Raw genomic sequence first — 18,163 nt, forward strand, 5'->3', positions numbered from 1 at the left:
ACAACTGTAAACTGCAACTATTTTTAGGATCATTCAGTAGCTTTTAATCCTCAGAGAGCTAGTTTTTTCAATTAGATGCTGAATTTAAAATGAGAAAAAATAAACACTAGGTTAAAAGTGTGTCATTTCTTAGACAAATATTTCCTTACAGAACAGGAAGTGGTTTGCAATATTTGAGTGAAGTCTCCAAGCTGACTTTATAGTATATTAACTACTCCATCAGTTCTACTTCTGCAAGCATGGGACCCTTATGGAGTTCAGTTCAATGCCATAAAAATTTACTTCTTGCCTAATGTTCACAAGGAGACACAAAACATTATCTATGCTTTAAATAAGCATCCTCATATGAGAATCATTGAAGATTGCCTTTGGATTGATCTGTCTCTGCAACCACTGTGGCATAGTTTTTAGGTTTCATAAATGAAATATATTACTTAAATCTCTTTTTTTTTCTAATAGGGAAAATATAGAGTTGCTCTACTTTGAGCAAAAGGAGTCATAATTTAGCCCATATGAATTCCTAAGTGAATATCCTAATTGTTAATAACTCTCATCCATATAAAGCTGAAGTATTGCTAACTGTATAATCGAGGATACCTTCTCATTTCATTGTCTTTTATCAAAGCACAAGCTGGAAGTAAAAGAACCGTAAACTGCAACTATTATATATCATAGGTACGATATGAGTTTTCTGTATCCCCCATGGTGTCTACAATGTAGTGGGGGATCATGGGTCCTATCACAGCTGAATTATTTTGTAAGATCATTCTTACATCACGTATTTTGATATAATTACTTTTCTCTTGTAACAAGGTACTTTGCAAAACAAAAGCTGGATAGAAGGCCATTTCTTTGTTGAAATACAATCATCCCTCTTTTGGTGTAGGGACAGCCATTTAATAAGCATAGTCATGGAAAAATGGTGTAGAAGAATGACCACCAGTGAAGACCTGCAAATAAAGCTGATTCCTCATAAAAGCACCCAAAAATCATCTTTATTTGAATAAAACAAAGGAATAATTACATTTATTTTCTGTATTTTCTCATAACAATGCTATTCAAAATCTGTGAATTTTAAAAAATATGACAACTTTCAGTCTGTCCCACAGAGTTGCACAACTGTGTCTTTATTTGTAATTCCACTGGAAAAAAATATCAGCAGAGCCTCTGGACATGTTTCTTATATATGATATGATTGTCTAAAGTGCAAATCATAATTACAGAGAAAATCCCCTAAGCTTCCCATAAAGGAAGGCAGGGAATAATTTTCACATCACACTGATACTTTACGGATATATTTTCTTTATCCTGAATAAAAAGAATAATTTAAAAAAAAAGAATTCACAAATGAAAAGCTAGAAACACATTATGTGCAGTTCGTTGAATGAAGACTTTCATTTAAAGAACTTCAAAGCATTTTGATAACAAGAGGTTTAAAAAATACTATAATGAACATGCATTTAGAAATTGGGTAAGAGCAAAATCTTTATAAATGTCTAGCACATTGTACAACTCCAATATTGAAAATCTCTGGAGAAAAAAGACTAAATAATTTAGGGAACTGGCTGTATGCCAGATATTTCAAATCCTCTCCAATGTTCACTACAAAATCATATCCCATGAGTTTGAAAGACTGCAGTGTTATTGAGTGGAATGTCTATTATCTCCTCAAATATTAGGCATGACTTAAAATAAAATTTCTTTCTGAGGAGGGAGGATGCCAAATTGCTGTCATCTGTCTCTTCTGCATTGGCCAAAGCAATGAAGGGAGTTCTGTCTTGCTGTTTATCTTCTATCATTTCTTGGACAGAAATACAATGTCACTTTATTTACTTCATCAATTCAGTGTCAATCCATCTCTTGCTGGATCCAAGAGATCTTTCTCCCTCTTTTCCTGTGGTAAGTCCGTACAGGTCAGTTCTGATAATCTGATGCATTGAAACTAATGCTAACATCTTCTGAAAAAAAAAAAAAAAAAAAAGAAAAAAACCACGCGCTCTTAGCAACAATTATGAGTAGATATTTTTTTTCTGAAATTAAAAGTAGATGTCTATAGGTCTACTCTAGATGCTAGCTTTTTGACAGTAGGTATCTAAATTCCACCAGCAATCCAACTCCTCTGGGAAAAAAATGTTGATTACCTGGACTAGTAGGAAAATGGGCTTACCTTAGGTATTTAGTGAATGAAAGAACAGGTTTGAGCTATGTGGGAAATGAAAGAAAAGAACAGGTTAAATTGTTCTTCTGTAAGACGTTTTGTTTAGGCAGGAGCAAGTTATCTGCAGTACTGCTTCCATGGCAGTGGAATTCAGGGAATCATGCCATCAAAGTGCCCCAGACAGGACTTTATTGGTATCTTGCAAAATACTTTTTGAACTGAAGCCTAGCAGAAAGCTGATAAAAATACTATGTTCATCTGACACTATCCAGTTTTCTTAGGATGGGAGTACGCTGACTTTGAAGGACATCTTAATCATAGAGTTTCAGTCTGGTAAAGTGGGCAGTTTTATGCCTATGGAGCTTTGTGCATATAAGGTTCATAATCCATGACAGTAGCTGCTGAATATACTGTTCCCAGGTTAAAGGCCAAGAATCTCTTGTGTTCTAGGTTAGACCTCTAAGTACAAGACTCAAGAGCCACCTCTTTTCCCCTGAATCTAAAATTAGGAATCTGTGATTTTAAAAAGTGTGTGCTCAAGTTGTATGTGTACTAAATGTGGTTGTCTTTGCATAGTGGATAAATCATCCCCCTATATGCAAGTCCCAGTAGTTTTGCTCACAGTGATCTGTTGCAAGTTTTATGTGCATTGGATTTGGTGTATGCGTCATAAGTTTAGCCTTTAATAGCTTGGCACATTTTGTGTTTTTCCCAGTTGGGTAACACACACACGATATGAAACCTTCTAACACTTACAGATTCCTAAGGAGTAAATGTGATACAGCCTTGGTATGACTGATTTCAGTTTACACAAAGTTTACTATTATAGTTTCTCTTTCTGATTACAATCACTTCAAGTTCTTTGTCTCACGAAGACATTGAGCAGGCTTGCTGTAGAATTGCAGACCAATGAAAAGTTAAAAAAAAAGAAGTAGTAAGGCTAGAAAACTGCATAAATGAAATTATGACAACAAGAAGTTTCTGAGGGGTGGTACTCAATAAATGTGTACCCCACTAGTTAGGGAACCACTTCTTGATGCTTCTTTTCTAAAAATCTCAGTCTCTTTCACATGGAGTTTGTTTTATGTGCTGTTTAAACTTATGATATGAGACAGTTTCTGATAGCTGTAATTCAGGAAAGGAAAGTGATGGCTGTTCAGGAAGCCTCAGGACTGAATTCTGCTTTCATTCAATGCTTATGAAAGCAATTTTTTCTTGCTTTCTGTGTGTGTTAACCTGAAAGAGAGCCAATTTCTGAAATTGAATTTCAGGTTTGGATTCTGCACTTTTTTTAAGGAAAACAAAATTATTATGAGAAAACAGGGTGGGTTTCATCCCAGAATCTTTGGAAATATTTTCTGCAGTTCTCTAATCTTAGATTCTTCCAATCCCATGACATTTTTCATATACTTCATGCAATTTTCATACTTTTTCATGTACTTCCTTTTCATATATCATTTCCGAAGGAAATAAGAGCTTTATTTAAATCTCATTTTAGATTCTCCAGTTCTCTTCAGGAAACTTGTTCTTAGTGATTAACCCCTTTTTTCTTTGTTAGATTGAAGGATCAAAAATTGCATAGTTCTGAACCGCTTATATTTACAGTGATAGCATCATTTTGTTAAGAACAGCCTTCCTGATTAAAGCAAATATCCAACTGTTGTTTTTTTTAAATAGCCTAAATAGGGGGCTTCAGAATTTATATTATATATGACCTACTAATCTGAAACTCAAAGTATTTTAGGGCTTATCAGGGTGTTAGCCTTTCCAAGTTGATTGTCTTTAACATGAGGCAAATCTACAGTTCAACCTTTCTACAGTTCAGTGTTCTGCCATCGTTTCATGTATCCACATGCTTGCAACATCCTTGCTTCTGTACAGGTGTTCAGGTTATTTTTTCTTATAATCCTCACACAGAAAGTCCTCTGCTGTCAGCTGTCATAGTGGCCCGCCAAGAGGGCTGGAGGTTTTAATTAATTGTATGTTGCCTTTTTTTGGAGCAAACAGGTCATGCTGCAGAGAAGGAGTGCTTACATAGTGAGTGAGCATTAACTGCAGTGTTGTTGCCTCTCCAGCATCCCAAGAAAAAAAAAAAACCTCTGGCTGTGCTGCTCCTCGATGAGAAAAGGAACTGCTGAGGTAGACTCCATTCGAGAAGAGTCTGTAATAAAGTGGAACACAACAGGAGGAGCCAGGCATAGAAAGAACAGTGATCCACAACATGGTCTAAAACCCCATGTAAACTTATTTTAATCCAAACAAATTGACTTCTGCCTTACAGGCTTCTTTGTGAAATGGAAGTCTTACTCAACAGGGATATTTACATTCAAAGTCAAATTTGGGTAGAGAACATATGCATTCCATGTGTCAGGCCTTCTATATTCTCCTATGCACCTCTGTACCTCTTTCCCATTCCCATTCGTTGTCTCTTCTAATGGCATATTTTCTGTAGGTATAAAGACTAGATAGTTAAATCCTATTTGAAATTCAATTGTGTAATGAGTATCCTGCAGTCTCATTTGGGCTTCCTTGCTGCAGAGAAGTACATGCAACTTTTACCAGTACTACGAAATAAACAGTGGTACGGTCATTGTTCTCCCAGAGCAGCTGCCATAAGCTAACAGTGACTTTTAGATACTGTGCTGCTTCTGATAATTCTTGGCGGTTGCTGCAGGGCTAAATCTTTGTTTATGTTCTGTCATAATATATGAGTCATGAAACCTCTCTGATTTTCATGCCCCCAGATGATCAACAATGACTTAGCCTCCAAAACAGTCAGTTACAATTTTTAAGCGAGAAAACTGCTGTAGTGTAGAAGCTTTAATACATCAAAGGATACATATTCTAAATTAGAGCCCACTATTTTGTAAGACATTAAGAAAAACATTTTACACAGAACAGTTCTGAGGAATAGGCTTTTCAGTATTAAGGGATAGGGTTGAAATACTAATATTCCATGTAATATTACTATCTGTTTGTGCTGTTGGGCCATTTTTTGCAAGTACTATCATTAGCACTGAGGAGGAATATAAAAATGGTTACTCTTTAAAATCCCATAAGATGAGCATGAACAAAAGCAAAATGGTTTCTTCAAGTGGACTCAGGAACAGAGAAATATTTTTTTACATTTTCTTACCTGGTCGTGTGCAGCATTAATAATATGAGTTGAAATATTCAAGCTAAAATCAAAAATACTGACAACACAAGTGCTCCCAGTTTCATAAAATGAGCCAAGAGTTGAATTCTGCTAACTCACTGATAGAAAGGGCTCTTCAGTTCAGCTAAAAGTGTTTGTCACCCTCAAATCCAGGCTGTCAATGTGGTTCTTGTTTTTGTTAGGATATCCCATAGAGGTGATAGTTTGAATGACCTTCTATCATATAATATGTGGGGACTGAAATAAAAAACTTTGCAGATAAGGGACCCCAACATGATCAATGTGTTTTTCTATTAACAGTGTTTTCTAATTTGCCTCTGATGGTTTCAGCAACTCCTGTCCTTCAGACCTGTCCAAAACAGCCTGCAGTGGTTTGTTGTCTAACTCTTTGGTCCTCAGCTGAAGTTGCAATGTTCCCTTGTATCTGTTTTTCTACTATGTTTTTTCTTTTTGAATTTCAGACTTATCAACGAGTCTTTGAGGGACCAGTTGCTAGTTACCATACAGAAGACTTTCACATACACCCGAACCCAAGCACAGCACCTCTTCATTATCCTCATGGAGTGCATGAAGAAGAAGGAACTGGTACGTTCGCACTTTCCTTAGAGGCAAAGAGAGGGCTCAGTGCATTATTTTGTTCAAGTCTGTTGAAAGATTTCACAAATCTGATCACTGTGATCCAGGCTCTAGAGAGATATTATATCATGCTCACTTCTGTTTCCTTTAATCTGTATTTTCTCATTTAAAGTTATTAATCTAACAGATCTGTTTTCTTTGTAAATTCCTCTAAATTTCCTTTGACAGGAAAAAATCCAGATTTACTGGATTACTTTATTACTTTCCAGTCATCCTCAGGCATATCGTGATTAAAATTCTGTCTCATGTAACAGAAAGCCTCAGAAGGAAGCGTAATTGTTTATCTGTCACTGGGATCATATTTTAAAGATGCTGTAGAGTTGCACAAGTATCACTAGGGCTATTACTTTATTATGGAGATGTGTGACAGGAAAAGAAAACAGCTTGTCTCCAAGGCTCCTATTCTGCAGTGGCAAGACTATACCTTTAACACATACTTACACTTTCTTGAAGAACACAAAATCTTTCAACAGTTTCTGGGAGCTCCATGAGGCTGCTTTAGGAGAAGTATTTTTGAAGCAAAATCACATTGTAAAAAACTTGGGATTCAGTTCCGGGGGCGGTATTTCTGATATTATTTATATAGCTATAGATATAGATATAGATATAAAATCAGTTATTTCAGACTGACTGAAGAGACATACTTAATTTTGTAACTTAAACTTTCTTCTGAGCTTTGTTTCTGGTCCATAATGGAGCTTCCTGGAATTCCAGGCTGACAGTCTGCCACACTTTGTGTAGGGTAATGCTCAAGAGGAAAGATTGGGTTTTATTTTCTGAAACTGAGTTTTTTGTGACTTCAAGCTCTGCAGTGCCTTTTCATTTTAGTTGAAAATACAGCATAGAGTACTTAATACCACTGGAGGAGGACAGTGGGGAAATGGTTAGGAAGTGTTAAAAAGGCTGCTTTTCTAGATAGAGCTTTGCAAAACCAAAAGTAGTTCTTTACATGATTTAACTTGCCAAAAGCACAGTATTCTGTTCAATAACCAGCAGTTCGTGCATCCATCAAAAAGTGGTCAGCCTTCCTCATGCATAACTAATCATTTATATGTACCACAATCCTCCGGCTTGTACCTTGGACAATGGCAGAGAGGAGAGGATCCCAAGGGTAACTTTTCAGGGAAGACATGACAGCAGCACACAGTTCCACTATGCTGTTGCAATGTAGATGGTTGACAGAACTGGACACACAACAGTCCCTGCTGCCACCTTCTTCCACAATCATAATTCAAACTGTACAGCAACTTGAACACCCTTTAGCTATTCACAATTAGTCAGTGCAAACCATAAGGTATAGACTAGTCATCCCTTCCCTAGCTGAAGTACATTAAGATGGAGAGTTCTTTTTTCTTTTTGTCCCCTCTAAATTCTCCTTTGCATTGAAGATTCTCAGAAAAATATGATTGTGCTACAGAAATACTTTTCCTATCCGTTAATGTTTGCAAGATGTACCATGACCTCCATGGCACTTGAGATTGCTTTACATGTGTAGTACATATGTGCCTCAGTCTACATTAATGTTGAATTTATTGTCATGTTTCTTATCAATGATTAGCAGGGAGATCCCATTTCTGTTAATGTAGTAGCAATAATAATAGTAATAATTAATAATATTAATAATTGTGATGATGACAACAACAATATGTATGTATAGGATCTATGTGTGAACCAGAGCTCTGTATGCAACCATAAAAAACCTGCCTAATGATAGAAGACAGGAGAAGGGAATGAGGAAGGGAGCGGGGGAGAGAGAGAGAGCAAAAGAGAGGGAACAAGGGAGGAAGGAAGGCAGGCAGAAGGAAAAGCCTGAAGGCAGGAAAGTAGGAAGAAATTAAGAACAGAAAGTAGAGACAGACACTGAATTATCAAGACTGGAAAAATCTGGAATCCAGAAGGAGCTGTCAGGCTTTGAACAAACTCTGCTAATGTAATTTTCACATCTTTATTCCAAACACAGTTGTGCATTCCTTACAAGTTTCTTTGCAGACATGTAACCTCTATCACCACTGACATTCTTTACCTACATGCCTTGTGAAAAGCTGTTCTCCATGAGATGGTTTGCCCAAAATTAGGTTTTTGAATTTGAGTTTTTTTGAATTTGAATTTTTGCCACTAACCCAACCATATGTAAAGAGAATATATTAAAACAAACATTTTTCTCTGGTACCTCAGTTGTACTCAGGGTGTTAATTTTAGCAGTGGTATGCTAGAAAGATTTTATGTCTGAGGTGTGGTTGCTAGGCCACTGGTGTCCTTTAAGACTCATAACCTTTTATATGAATTTAAAAGAAAGATGATGGATTTAGATTAGATACTAGGAGGAAATTCTTTACTCTGAGGGTTGTGAGGCACTGGAACAGGCTGCCCAGAGAAGCTGTGGATGCCCCATCCCTGGCAGTGTTGCAGGCCAGGCTGGATGGGGCTTTGAGGAATCAGGTCTAGTGGTAGGTGTCCCTGCCCATGGCAGGGGGGTTGTAAATAGATGGTCTTTAAAGGTCCCTCCCAACCCAAACTATTCTGTAATTCTGTGATTCTATAATGGTAAAGATGGTATTACCTGAGGAGATGGATGACCTTGGAGATACAAAGTGTTCCCAAGAGTGAGTGGTGACCACTGGTTCTACAAAGCCAGATGTTTCATACTTCCACATGTGTTCCAGCTCTTGTCCTTTCTCAGGTTTGACTTTCTGATTTGGTTGTGCACAAGACAAAACACTGCTTGAGGAAGGGGCTACATAATTAGTCTTATCTCCTCTCTCCCTAAAGAAACAAACAGAAGGAAGTTTGTCTCAGAGAGCTCAGCAGCAGCCAAATTAATCATGGCTATCTTCCCTAAGTTCACTAAGTGCCTCACTGTCTGACTTTGTGGCTACTGAATTCATAGGGAACAAAGTAGACAGTGCTGGAGAGGCTTGTCGTATTACAGTGTGCTACTACAAAATTAAGTGAAAACAGGGTACAGGCAGGAAGTACTTATAGTAAAGTATGTAAATACAGATGTGGAGAGAGAAAATAAAATGCAAGTTAATCTCTGGGAGGGAGAAAAAAGCTATCTTTGAAATATTTTTTCCTACTCTACCTACTTAGAATTTGTAAAGAGACTGGAATCTCCTTTATAAATTTGACGTGTGATGGCCAGGAAGAAATCATAACAAAAATTACCCTGTTCACAGAACATCGGATATGTCAAGTTCTGACATTTTGGACTTCACCCTTAAAGAATGGTCTCTGAATTGCATGCCCAGGGAGCATCATTATTATGATGTGCAACATTACATTTATTTGATAAAGTGTAAATTAGTTTGTTGAATAAAATCTGAGTACACAAGCTGGATGATAAAATGAGGCCATAGCAGAGGAGATATCTAAGTCTGTTAGGTTTGCAAGAAAGAGCAAATTCCACTTCTCAATTTCATGACTAGTTTTTATTAAATTGTAAACTTAGGTGTGTTGATACAGCAAGCATCAGAGTTTATATTCAGAACTGTATTTGGACCAGTGTGCTTAATGAGGTTTATGGTATAAAAATCTATTTTAAATTAAGTCGACTATACAGGTCATTTTATGTAACTGTAGATTACAAGAGTAGGAGAGTGTTTTGTGCATAATTTATGGAGATTCTCTACTGTTACATTTGCATAGATGTCTTAAAAAATGTTTAGGCCATGAAGTTCCTAAAATAGGAGCCTGAAGCTGACCAAAGCTAAGTGGGCAGAAAGCAGCATTGTAAAGTCCAGTCCACACTTTTTTCAAAAAGCACCACAAAAATTTTTGTACATGTTCTCATCTCCTGCATGCAGCTCATGAGAAGTTAAAACAGCCCATTTGGTGATACCTTGCCTGCCACTAAAAAACTAAAAAAAAAATAGTAATAGCGGAAGGTAGGGGGAATTTAAGAAAATAAAGAAGAATTTATTGCTTTGGACATTTGGATTCCATATCAATTAGTCCAAAGTTACAATAAGGTGGAATTCCATAATTTAAAAAAAAAAAAAAAAAGGAGAATGAGACAGTCTGTGAGGGTGTTTGGGGATCTTCTTTTCTATTGTGATTACCTTGATGATCTCAGAATACAAAGAGCAGGTGAGGGCACCGCCTGAGGACTCAGTCCAGCAGGGACATTTCCCACTGGAGCCTCAGCTTGAGCCCAGAGTCAAGTGGCAATGAGGAAGGGAATCCCTCAGATCGCAGTCCAGAGAGTTCATTTCCGATAGTCTCTGAAAACACATTGTGTTGTGTTATAGTTCAGAAGTCTGTTTCCAGCTGTGCAAAGGAGCATTTATTTCTGCCTCAGTAAATAAATTTGCCTTACTATTTTCCCTTAAAGACAGTAATTCTGGTACTTGAGATTCCTGACAAATACAGGCTGCTCCATTCTTTTAGGAGTATTTAATTATTTTGTGGCTTAGACAGCCACGTTCAGCGCTGGAGTGCTTTGTTCACAAATCACAACGTAAATTTCTCAGGAGCCAGAATGTGCTTTCCAACAAGCTGTGTGGGTCCATCTGTGGAGTTTCATTGGGCAGGCTCTGGGAAAGGCTATTTTGGTAAGCCAGAAAGGTCCATGTCCCTGAAAACAACCACGCTTGTTGTCAGATGTATTTGTGATAAAACTAATGCTTCCAAAATAGTGCTTTGAGAGTGAATAGACCTAACCTTATATCCATTTAATAGAAAAGCCATTTGCCGTAAATCAGGATAGATCCAATTGTAGTACCTTAGTAATCAAAAAATGGCCCATTTACACCAGTAGTAAAAACTGTGTACCACCTCCTGGTTGTTTTCTTGTTACTACCATGACCATTCTGTGCTAAAGTTGTTTTCTTGAATATTTAAAGGTTCAGTGACCACATTAAACACTGATAGTGTCATTGCCTACCACTGCATTACAAGAAGGGTTTGCAGAACAAAGTGTATGGAGGGTGAGCCTACATTTGTGTACATCCATGAATTCCTGGAACTCATTTCCACATAGAGGCTACAGACACAATTTGTTTTTTGCTTCAGGAGAAACAACAAAATCCCATCTTTATCTTATGTTAGCAAGTAAAGGTTATTTAATTTACTTGCCTCTTCTTTTGTTATTCCTGTACCTCAATGTATGGTCAGTACACAGTATGCACTGTGTCAAACATAATGGCTCCTTGGGGACAGCGTAAGGCTTACTTCTACTTTGTGCTGCTGAGTGTGTATATATGGTAAAGGGTTATTCCAGGTGACTTCATGACTAACTTGCAACTCTGGTGCTGTCAGATTAAACAAAACAGGTGTCATGCTGAAGTAGCTGGGTGCATTGAGCTGAGGTCAGGACAGCCTGCATCATGAAGTTGCTTGCTATTTATTTTTTCTTTCAAACAGATGTGGATCCAAATTGTCCAGAAATGCACAGTTGTGCTGCAAGGCTAACATTTGTACCCCTATATTATCTTACTAATGCAGGGCTTTGACTCAGCTTATTGGTTACTTACCTAAAGTACTGGGAACTGTTGAGTGATTTAGCAGTTTATTTTCTATTTGAACTACAAATAAGACCTCTTTGTGGTGGTTTCAGCTTTGTCTGACTGAAGAGGCTGGAGCAAACATGTCCTTGTCTCTGGAAGAGCTTGACTTGATCGTATACTGTCTGCAAAAAAGCATTGTAGTTTTCAGCTGGATGTGCAGGGTCAGTGAATTAGTATGCTATTAAACACCATCTGCAGTTGTTTACTAGCATACACGTAGATATGTTCTGAATTAAATATTAGTTAAATCAGACAGACTTCTAAGAATTCACCAGCATATAGTCACACTATTTCTTTGGGCTTCCCAAAGGTTAAAAGGTTTATTCAGATCCATTTTTTAAAAGAAATTTTTCTTCAAAAACAAATAAATTATTTCAGCTAAGATTTTTTAGTGCTGATGAATATTTTTTTTTTGTAGAGGAGGCAGAAGAGGCTTGGTGACTTCTCAAACAGTAAAAGTCAACGACAGTTCCTGCAGGAGTTTAGTTGCTGTGATCAGCATGTAATTTGACAGTAGAGATCTGGAGCAGGAAAGCATCAAGTAGCCACTGACCTGCTGGTTGCTAAAACAACTCTAGTCTCTCCCTTGGAAACACTATATGAATTTCCATCATAAAGTGTGCTGATGCTAATTAGTTCTCTGCATCCAAATGGAGGTGCTAATCCTCTTCAGCAGTGACTATAGCAACACTCCTAATTTTTACGAAGGTTAAATCTGCTGTCCAGTCATTGAAAATCAATAGAATTAGTCTAGCACATAGACCCTACCTCTTTAGGTAAGTGTTAAGATGATGATTACAGGGTAGTTTTAAATTCTGCAAACCTCATTTGATTTCTTTTTGCTAAAGAGATAGAACCGTATTTTCTTTCTTCAGCTGCCAAGAAGTCATATGGAGTTAGCTGGGCTTTGCCATTGACTTCACAGAGAACAAAATCTAATCCTAGGACCAAGTTTTTTATGTCAGTAATTCAGAGAACCAGTTCTACAAGCAAAGCAGTTATATACACTGTAAGGGAAAAGAAAAAAAAAAAAAAGACGAAAAAAAAAAACAAAGGCAGCTGTTGTATTACACTGAAGCCTTGAAAAGCTTTTGATCCTACCAGCTGCTTTTCAACTGCTGTCAGATGAGGTAGGGCTTCTGCTAACAGAAAGCACAAGAATGTCAGACCAAATGGTGAAGCAAAAATGTGCAATTTAGGTAGTTACTTAGTCCATCCTGAATCTCTGCTGTACCATTGTCAGCACAGGTCTGCAAAGACCAGTATTCCTTCTGTTGGTTACATTCAGTAAGCAGACATTTTCTGTTTTATTTGGTGCATACTGCATGTACAATTATCACAGATGGAGTCGCCTAGTAGATACTAATGCAACGTACTACAAATGTCCTCTTCCTGTGTTTTCTGTGATTAAAATTACAGCTACAGGAATTAAATTTAGGGTGTTTCTTTTCCCTCTGAAAATATAAGCCTGTGGAAATATCCATTACCCCATTTACACTATTAACAAGTAATTCAGGGAAATGCACACGGAGTCATTATGCAGCTCTGTCAATTGTCCCAGTAATGGAAGTGAAGGCAAAGCAGTACTGTGTGACACAGCAGCAATATAGACTTAATTTTTGCAATCAGGGAGTTGGAAGGGTTCCATGCAGTTTATAAACTCCACAATACTGTTCAGAAACCTTTCTTACTCCCTGCCTCGGTTTTGTCTGGGGAGCTGTAATTTCCTTTGTGTTTCTTAGAAAATATAATTACTCCTTCTGTAGCTGTGGATGGGGCACAGAAACCCATTCATTATGCTATAGTATCTTAGTCTTAGTCGAGGAGCTCACTGTATGAGTTGCAAGTTCTGTGCAGATACAGCAGTAACTGCAACTTTACTGTCCTATAGAAATATCTTACACTAAGTGAGCTGTCTTTTCCAAATATTACCTACTTAGTCTCACCAGCAAACAAGCTAGGAAACTTACGGTTTGTGGCTATGTTTGCTGCTTGGTTTCTGTGCGTTATCATGACATTGTCAACTTAAATACAGAGTAAGCATATGCCTGCATCATCTATAGCAAAGCAACCTGGGCATCCATGTACTGTCAGACTATTTGAAAATATGTTGCAAAGCAAAACTAGAAATTGAAGTTTAAGATGGAGCTAGAATCCCTGATTTTAATACTGTTGCCACTCCACCAACTGACTGTAATTCTAAGGTCAGCATTTTCAGTTCAGATTAGAAGACATATCTTTGCATGTAAATCCTGCAGACAAATATGCTTAAGGCAATGACTTGCAAGACATAATTTTTCAGTATATACAGCAGAGGGAATGACCAAAACTGAATTCTTGTTCTTTTAAAGTAACAATATTAGGTCTATTCATCTCAGTGATGAGCTATTTACATCACTCATGGCTTTTTTATTAATCTTCGCCTTGAAAAACAGTTCATTTTTACATTGCTTAGTATCTGTGAGCAAGATACTCACATATGCATTACAGGTTAAATTATCTTACTATCTCATTAAAAGCACAGAATGACATAGCTTTCTTGGCTGTTTTTTACAGAAATTGTCCTACCCAGGACTTAGTTTAACAGGAGAGCAGAGACATTGCATATCCAAGGTTAGGTGCCAAAAGGAGCCTATTTGTTCAAGAGTAAAACTGTCCAAGACTGATTTGCTGCCAGTTCTTAGCTTCCCAGAATGAGCTAATAGGACTTTTGTGGGAGCACCCACCCACATAAAGACCAGAGATAACTGAGACTCTATCTAAAACAAAGCTCAAGTGGTACACACATGGGTTTTACTCAGAAGGTCAGACACACACATAGATAAGAAGTTGATTGTAACCCCTGCAGTCTGTAGCATGGGTGCTTGCTCATCTGTCAGAAGAGTGCCTGCTGGGAGAACTAGCCATTTGATGGGGTTACATGGCAGCAAACTTCTTTTACAGCATTTTATTAAGGCTTTTCCTTGATGTGTGCTGGAACCCATGCATGGTTCTTATATCATCAGTGTATCAGTGTTTGTGGGTAATAGCTTCTTTGGGACCAGTGCGGTTAATAAACTCCTATATACTAGGTTTCAATTCGTCTTAATTCCTGTTACTTCAGATTCAGCTGTTAGAGCTGAATCATGTCCCTTTATATGTATTTAAGTCATTTTATGTTTTCAGAAGAAAATCTATAAAGGTAGTACCTTGTCAATACCTCCAAGAACCCTCTCTGTAGAAGAGCTGGAGAAAGTGAACTACATCACATTTACTCCACGCTTCTTTCCTGAATGGAGGTGATGGAAGAGCTGGGATTACACCAATGTGTGAATGAAAATGCCTACCTCATCACCCAAAACCATTTCTCTCTCTGTGGCTGTTCTTAACCAGTTCCAACACTGCAAGGCTACATGGAAACATGTCTGTGTTTATCATCACAGTCTGTTGATGTGCACAGACTAGTGATTTAAAGGACAACATCTAAATTCTATTCCCTTGCTTATACGCTTTGTGACTCACAGTTTATATTTCCTTGTGTTTCTTAAACTTTAAAATCAGGGACTGGTATTTCACTGCCTGACTACAGTCATAAACGGCCTAAAGTAACAACAGCATGAAACCTGTTTGTAAAAGGGAAAAGGACTGTTTTCAATATTTTTATTCCCAAAGATTCATTTTGGTCATCTATTCCACTGGAACATATGAGTATTCCATTCCAAAATGTTAACAGTGCTGTAAGGCTTAAAAGGTATGTGCAGATTATGAAATAAAAAGTTTTTTATATGGGATGGAGCTGTGAGGTTTCCATATCCTTTTCTTTTAAGTCATTAAGGGGTTGACACATCCATCTCAGTCTGGAACAAAAGTTACCAGTTCCAGGGAAAGCCAAACATTTACAGTAACTTCTGTCAGATGATTTTCTGTGCACCTAGATGGCTCCTCAGCTGCAGAATTGCTGCCTTTCTTATAAGCACTGATTTTTTATTTTTTTCATTGCTTCTTACCAGACAATGAGTCTGACAAATTATTGGATCAAAGGAAAACGTGAAGTTTTACAGTGCTGCCACAACACAGAAGGAGATGTAAAAATTAAAAACTGTACAACCAACGTTCAGACTTCTCCCCTCATATCTGCTCCCTCTTATTTCCACATTTGGAATTCTCTTTCTTACTCCTCAGAGTAGTAGACCACTTAATTTATGTTTTCCCTAAATATAATTCTCTCTAATCTTTCTCTTCCTGGATATTCTCTTATTTGGCCCTTTCTTCTGCAGTATTATCCATTGACTCACCTGCTCACTTTGATCTTTGTTATGCCTTCACGTCAAGCAGCTTTTCTCCTGAGTTGAACAGGATTATTCACTGCAAGAAAAAAGGAAATGCTTTCCCTTCTTATCTGAACCATTTTGAGGCTTTGCATAACTGACTTCCTTTAATGTTTTGGTTTATGCTTTGTTTTATCAAACTCCCATTTTTCTTTTCAGGGTAATTTTTCTCTGAAATATTCAGGTAGGCCTAGCTAAATTATAAATGTCAACGTGTACTCTAGAAGGAATTGCCTATTTTGCAGAACCAACCAGTGCTTTCAGACAGGAGAGTTTCAGGTTGTATTTGCAATTCCATCTCCCTTTTTTTAGAAAAGGGAGATGGTTTTTTTTCTGACTTGTGTAACTGAGATGCATACAAACAATTTGTGTGTTTGTCAGAAGTGAGATTTAAAGACATTAAAAAAATTTATGGAGTTAGCAGGAAAAAAAATCACTCTGAATTTTAGATCACCCTATATTTTCTCCTGCTGTCATAGCGAAAAATGACGGTGAAAAACAATTCTGTCTCTAAAAGCATGAATAATTCGTAGCATTCTTAAGATGCTATGCATACAGTATGTAACGAGAGCACTCTGGCTACTTTCTCTGCTCTCATCAGTGCTACCCTCGTTTTCTCCTCTCTCTTCAGCTATCCATTGTCTAGTCAGCACACATTGCCAGTCTGAGATGTAGAGAAGGAATTTGCTTCTTCATCTCTTGTCTCCTTCATGAGAGAGAGTTAAAACACCTTTCTGTGCAGGTGTGTACTGCATTCTCCCTGATGATGTGGTCTCTCTCCAAAAAAATACAAGGTAGAAATCTGAATATATTTCAGCTGATTCTTCATACTCTGAAGTGATTGAGGTTAACCTTACTGTAAAAAAAAAAAATGTTCACATGTCATACAATATTTTAGAAATACTAAGTACAGCCTGGTGCTGCACGGCTGTTCATATTCAGTCCTGGGGCCTTACACTGGCCTTAAGTAGAAGCAGTTCTTCCATCTCTGTGGAGTTTTCAGAGTAAGTCCTAGAAAAAAAGTGGTGCGGTGGGATGGAAGAATTCACTTTTTGGTTAGAAAAGGCATCAAAACAGGAACTGAATATGGTAGTAGTTGGGAAGAATTTTTATGTCCTGTGATTAATTTCACCAAACACTGTTTTAAATTATTTCAAAACAGTTTTTTACATTAATTCCCATCTCTTGACCTGGCAAATTTGTAGTTAATGATGACTGTGGCTGCTGACACTACCTGTGCTTCTGCTTCTAGGAGTAAAATGAACTTTGTCCATGTAGAGTGAAAACCTGTTCACAGCATAGCAGCTTATACTGATGGAAGTTTATCATTTATTTATCCAGCTAGGCCTCAATATAGCAAACTATGACACAGCTGTGCTGGCTTAGAGAACACTCTATAAAGCAATACACACAGATTTTTGTGTCAAGGCATTTCCTATACATCTATATTACCTACTCATCAGGGCACTAGAACTGCTTTTGCCTGTCTTCTGCACAAGTCCTGACCTGTCAGGCACAATAGATCTGCTTCACCCAGATTAATAAGGGACAGAAATGTGAACAGTTATTGAGGAACCAAGCAGGGGAACAAGTTGTAAGAATTCAGAAATTTTACAATTAGAACCTATTACAACCTGCTGTTTGTCCTCCTAAGTGTCTCAGTATTCCTGTGACTTCAGGGGCTGTCTCACCTGACTTCATTTGCTTTCTGTTTGACCACACCTTCCCTACTCAGCATCTATTTGATACATTTTCTTCTTACTGGTCCTTTGATTTGGCAGCTGCCATTGAGAAGACCACATGTACACATCTGCCTACGGGCAGCTGTGATCTGTATTTCTAAGGTAGCCCTGCCTTTACATACATACAGAACTTGGGAAATCCTAAGTAGCAGTGTAGTAGTTGTGTGTCTCAGTGTCTGAATAATTTCTGAAAGTCTGTTTGGTATTCACTGCTCTCAGGTAAGATGGTATTACCTGACTTTGCCTATACAAGTGCAATGCAGTATCAGTGTTAAGGCAGGAAAACAACAGAATGAATCATATTAGGCTAAACTGATCCTGCTTCACCAGAAACTGTGTAAAGGGAAAAGTAATCTGTCAAACAAGAATGGATCTGGTGCTAAACACAAAGCAGAGCTGTTTGAAAATGAGTGCTTTTGTTACAGTCTAAGGTCAGATCATGTCTTCCCCCTGCTGTGTCCTGCACATACCCCCTACACACACAGACACACCCCCTCATGCTCACGCACCTTGCTTTCTATCCTGCTGCTTTTTTTTTCTCCATCTCTTTGGTTTTTTACTTGCTTCCTACCTGCCCTGACTGAAAATTAGGTTTCTACCCCACTGGACTGTAATTATTGCTGGCAAGTATCACAGTGTGCTGCAATTATTGTGCTTGC

General features: G+C 37.7%; 1 protein-coding gene across 3 annotated transcripts in view; it reads left to right on the forward strand.

The window, feature by feature from the left end:
• Positions 1 to 18,163, forward strand: part of TRPM3 (transient receptor potential cation channel subfamily M member 3) — a 309,277-nt gene that overhangs the window by 203,838 nt on the left and 87,276 nt on the right. For all 3 annotated transcript variants that reach the window (XM_080371682.1, XM_080371684.1, XM_080371683.1), the window contains exon 8: positions 5,777 to 5,900. In XM_080371682.1, coding sequence (XP_080227808.1) covers positions 5,777 to 5,900 — 124 coding nt within the window. The remainder of the gene's footprint in view (positions 1 to 5,776; positions 5,901 to 18,163) is intronic.

This window comes from Falco punctatus, assembly GCF_963210335.1.
Source record: "Falco punctatus genome assembly, chromosome: Z".
Taxonomy (NCBI): domain Eukaryota; kingdom Metazoa; phylum Chordata; class Aves; order Falconiformes; family Falconidae; genus Falco; species Falco punctatus.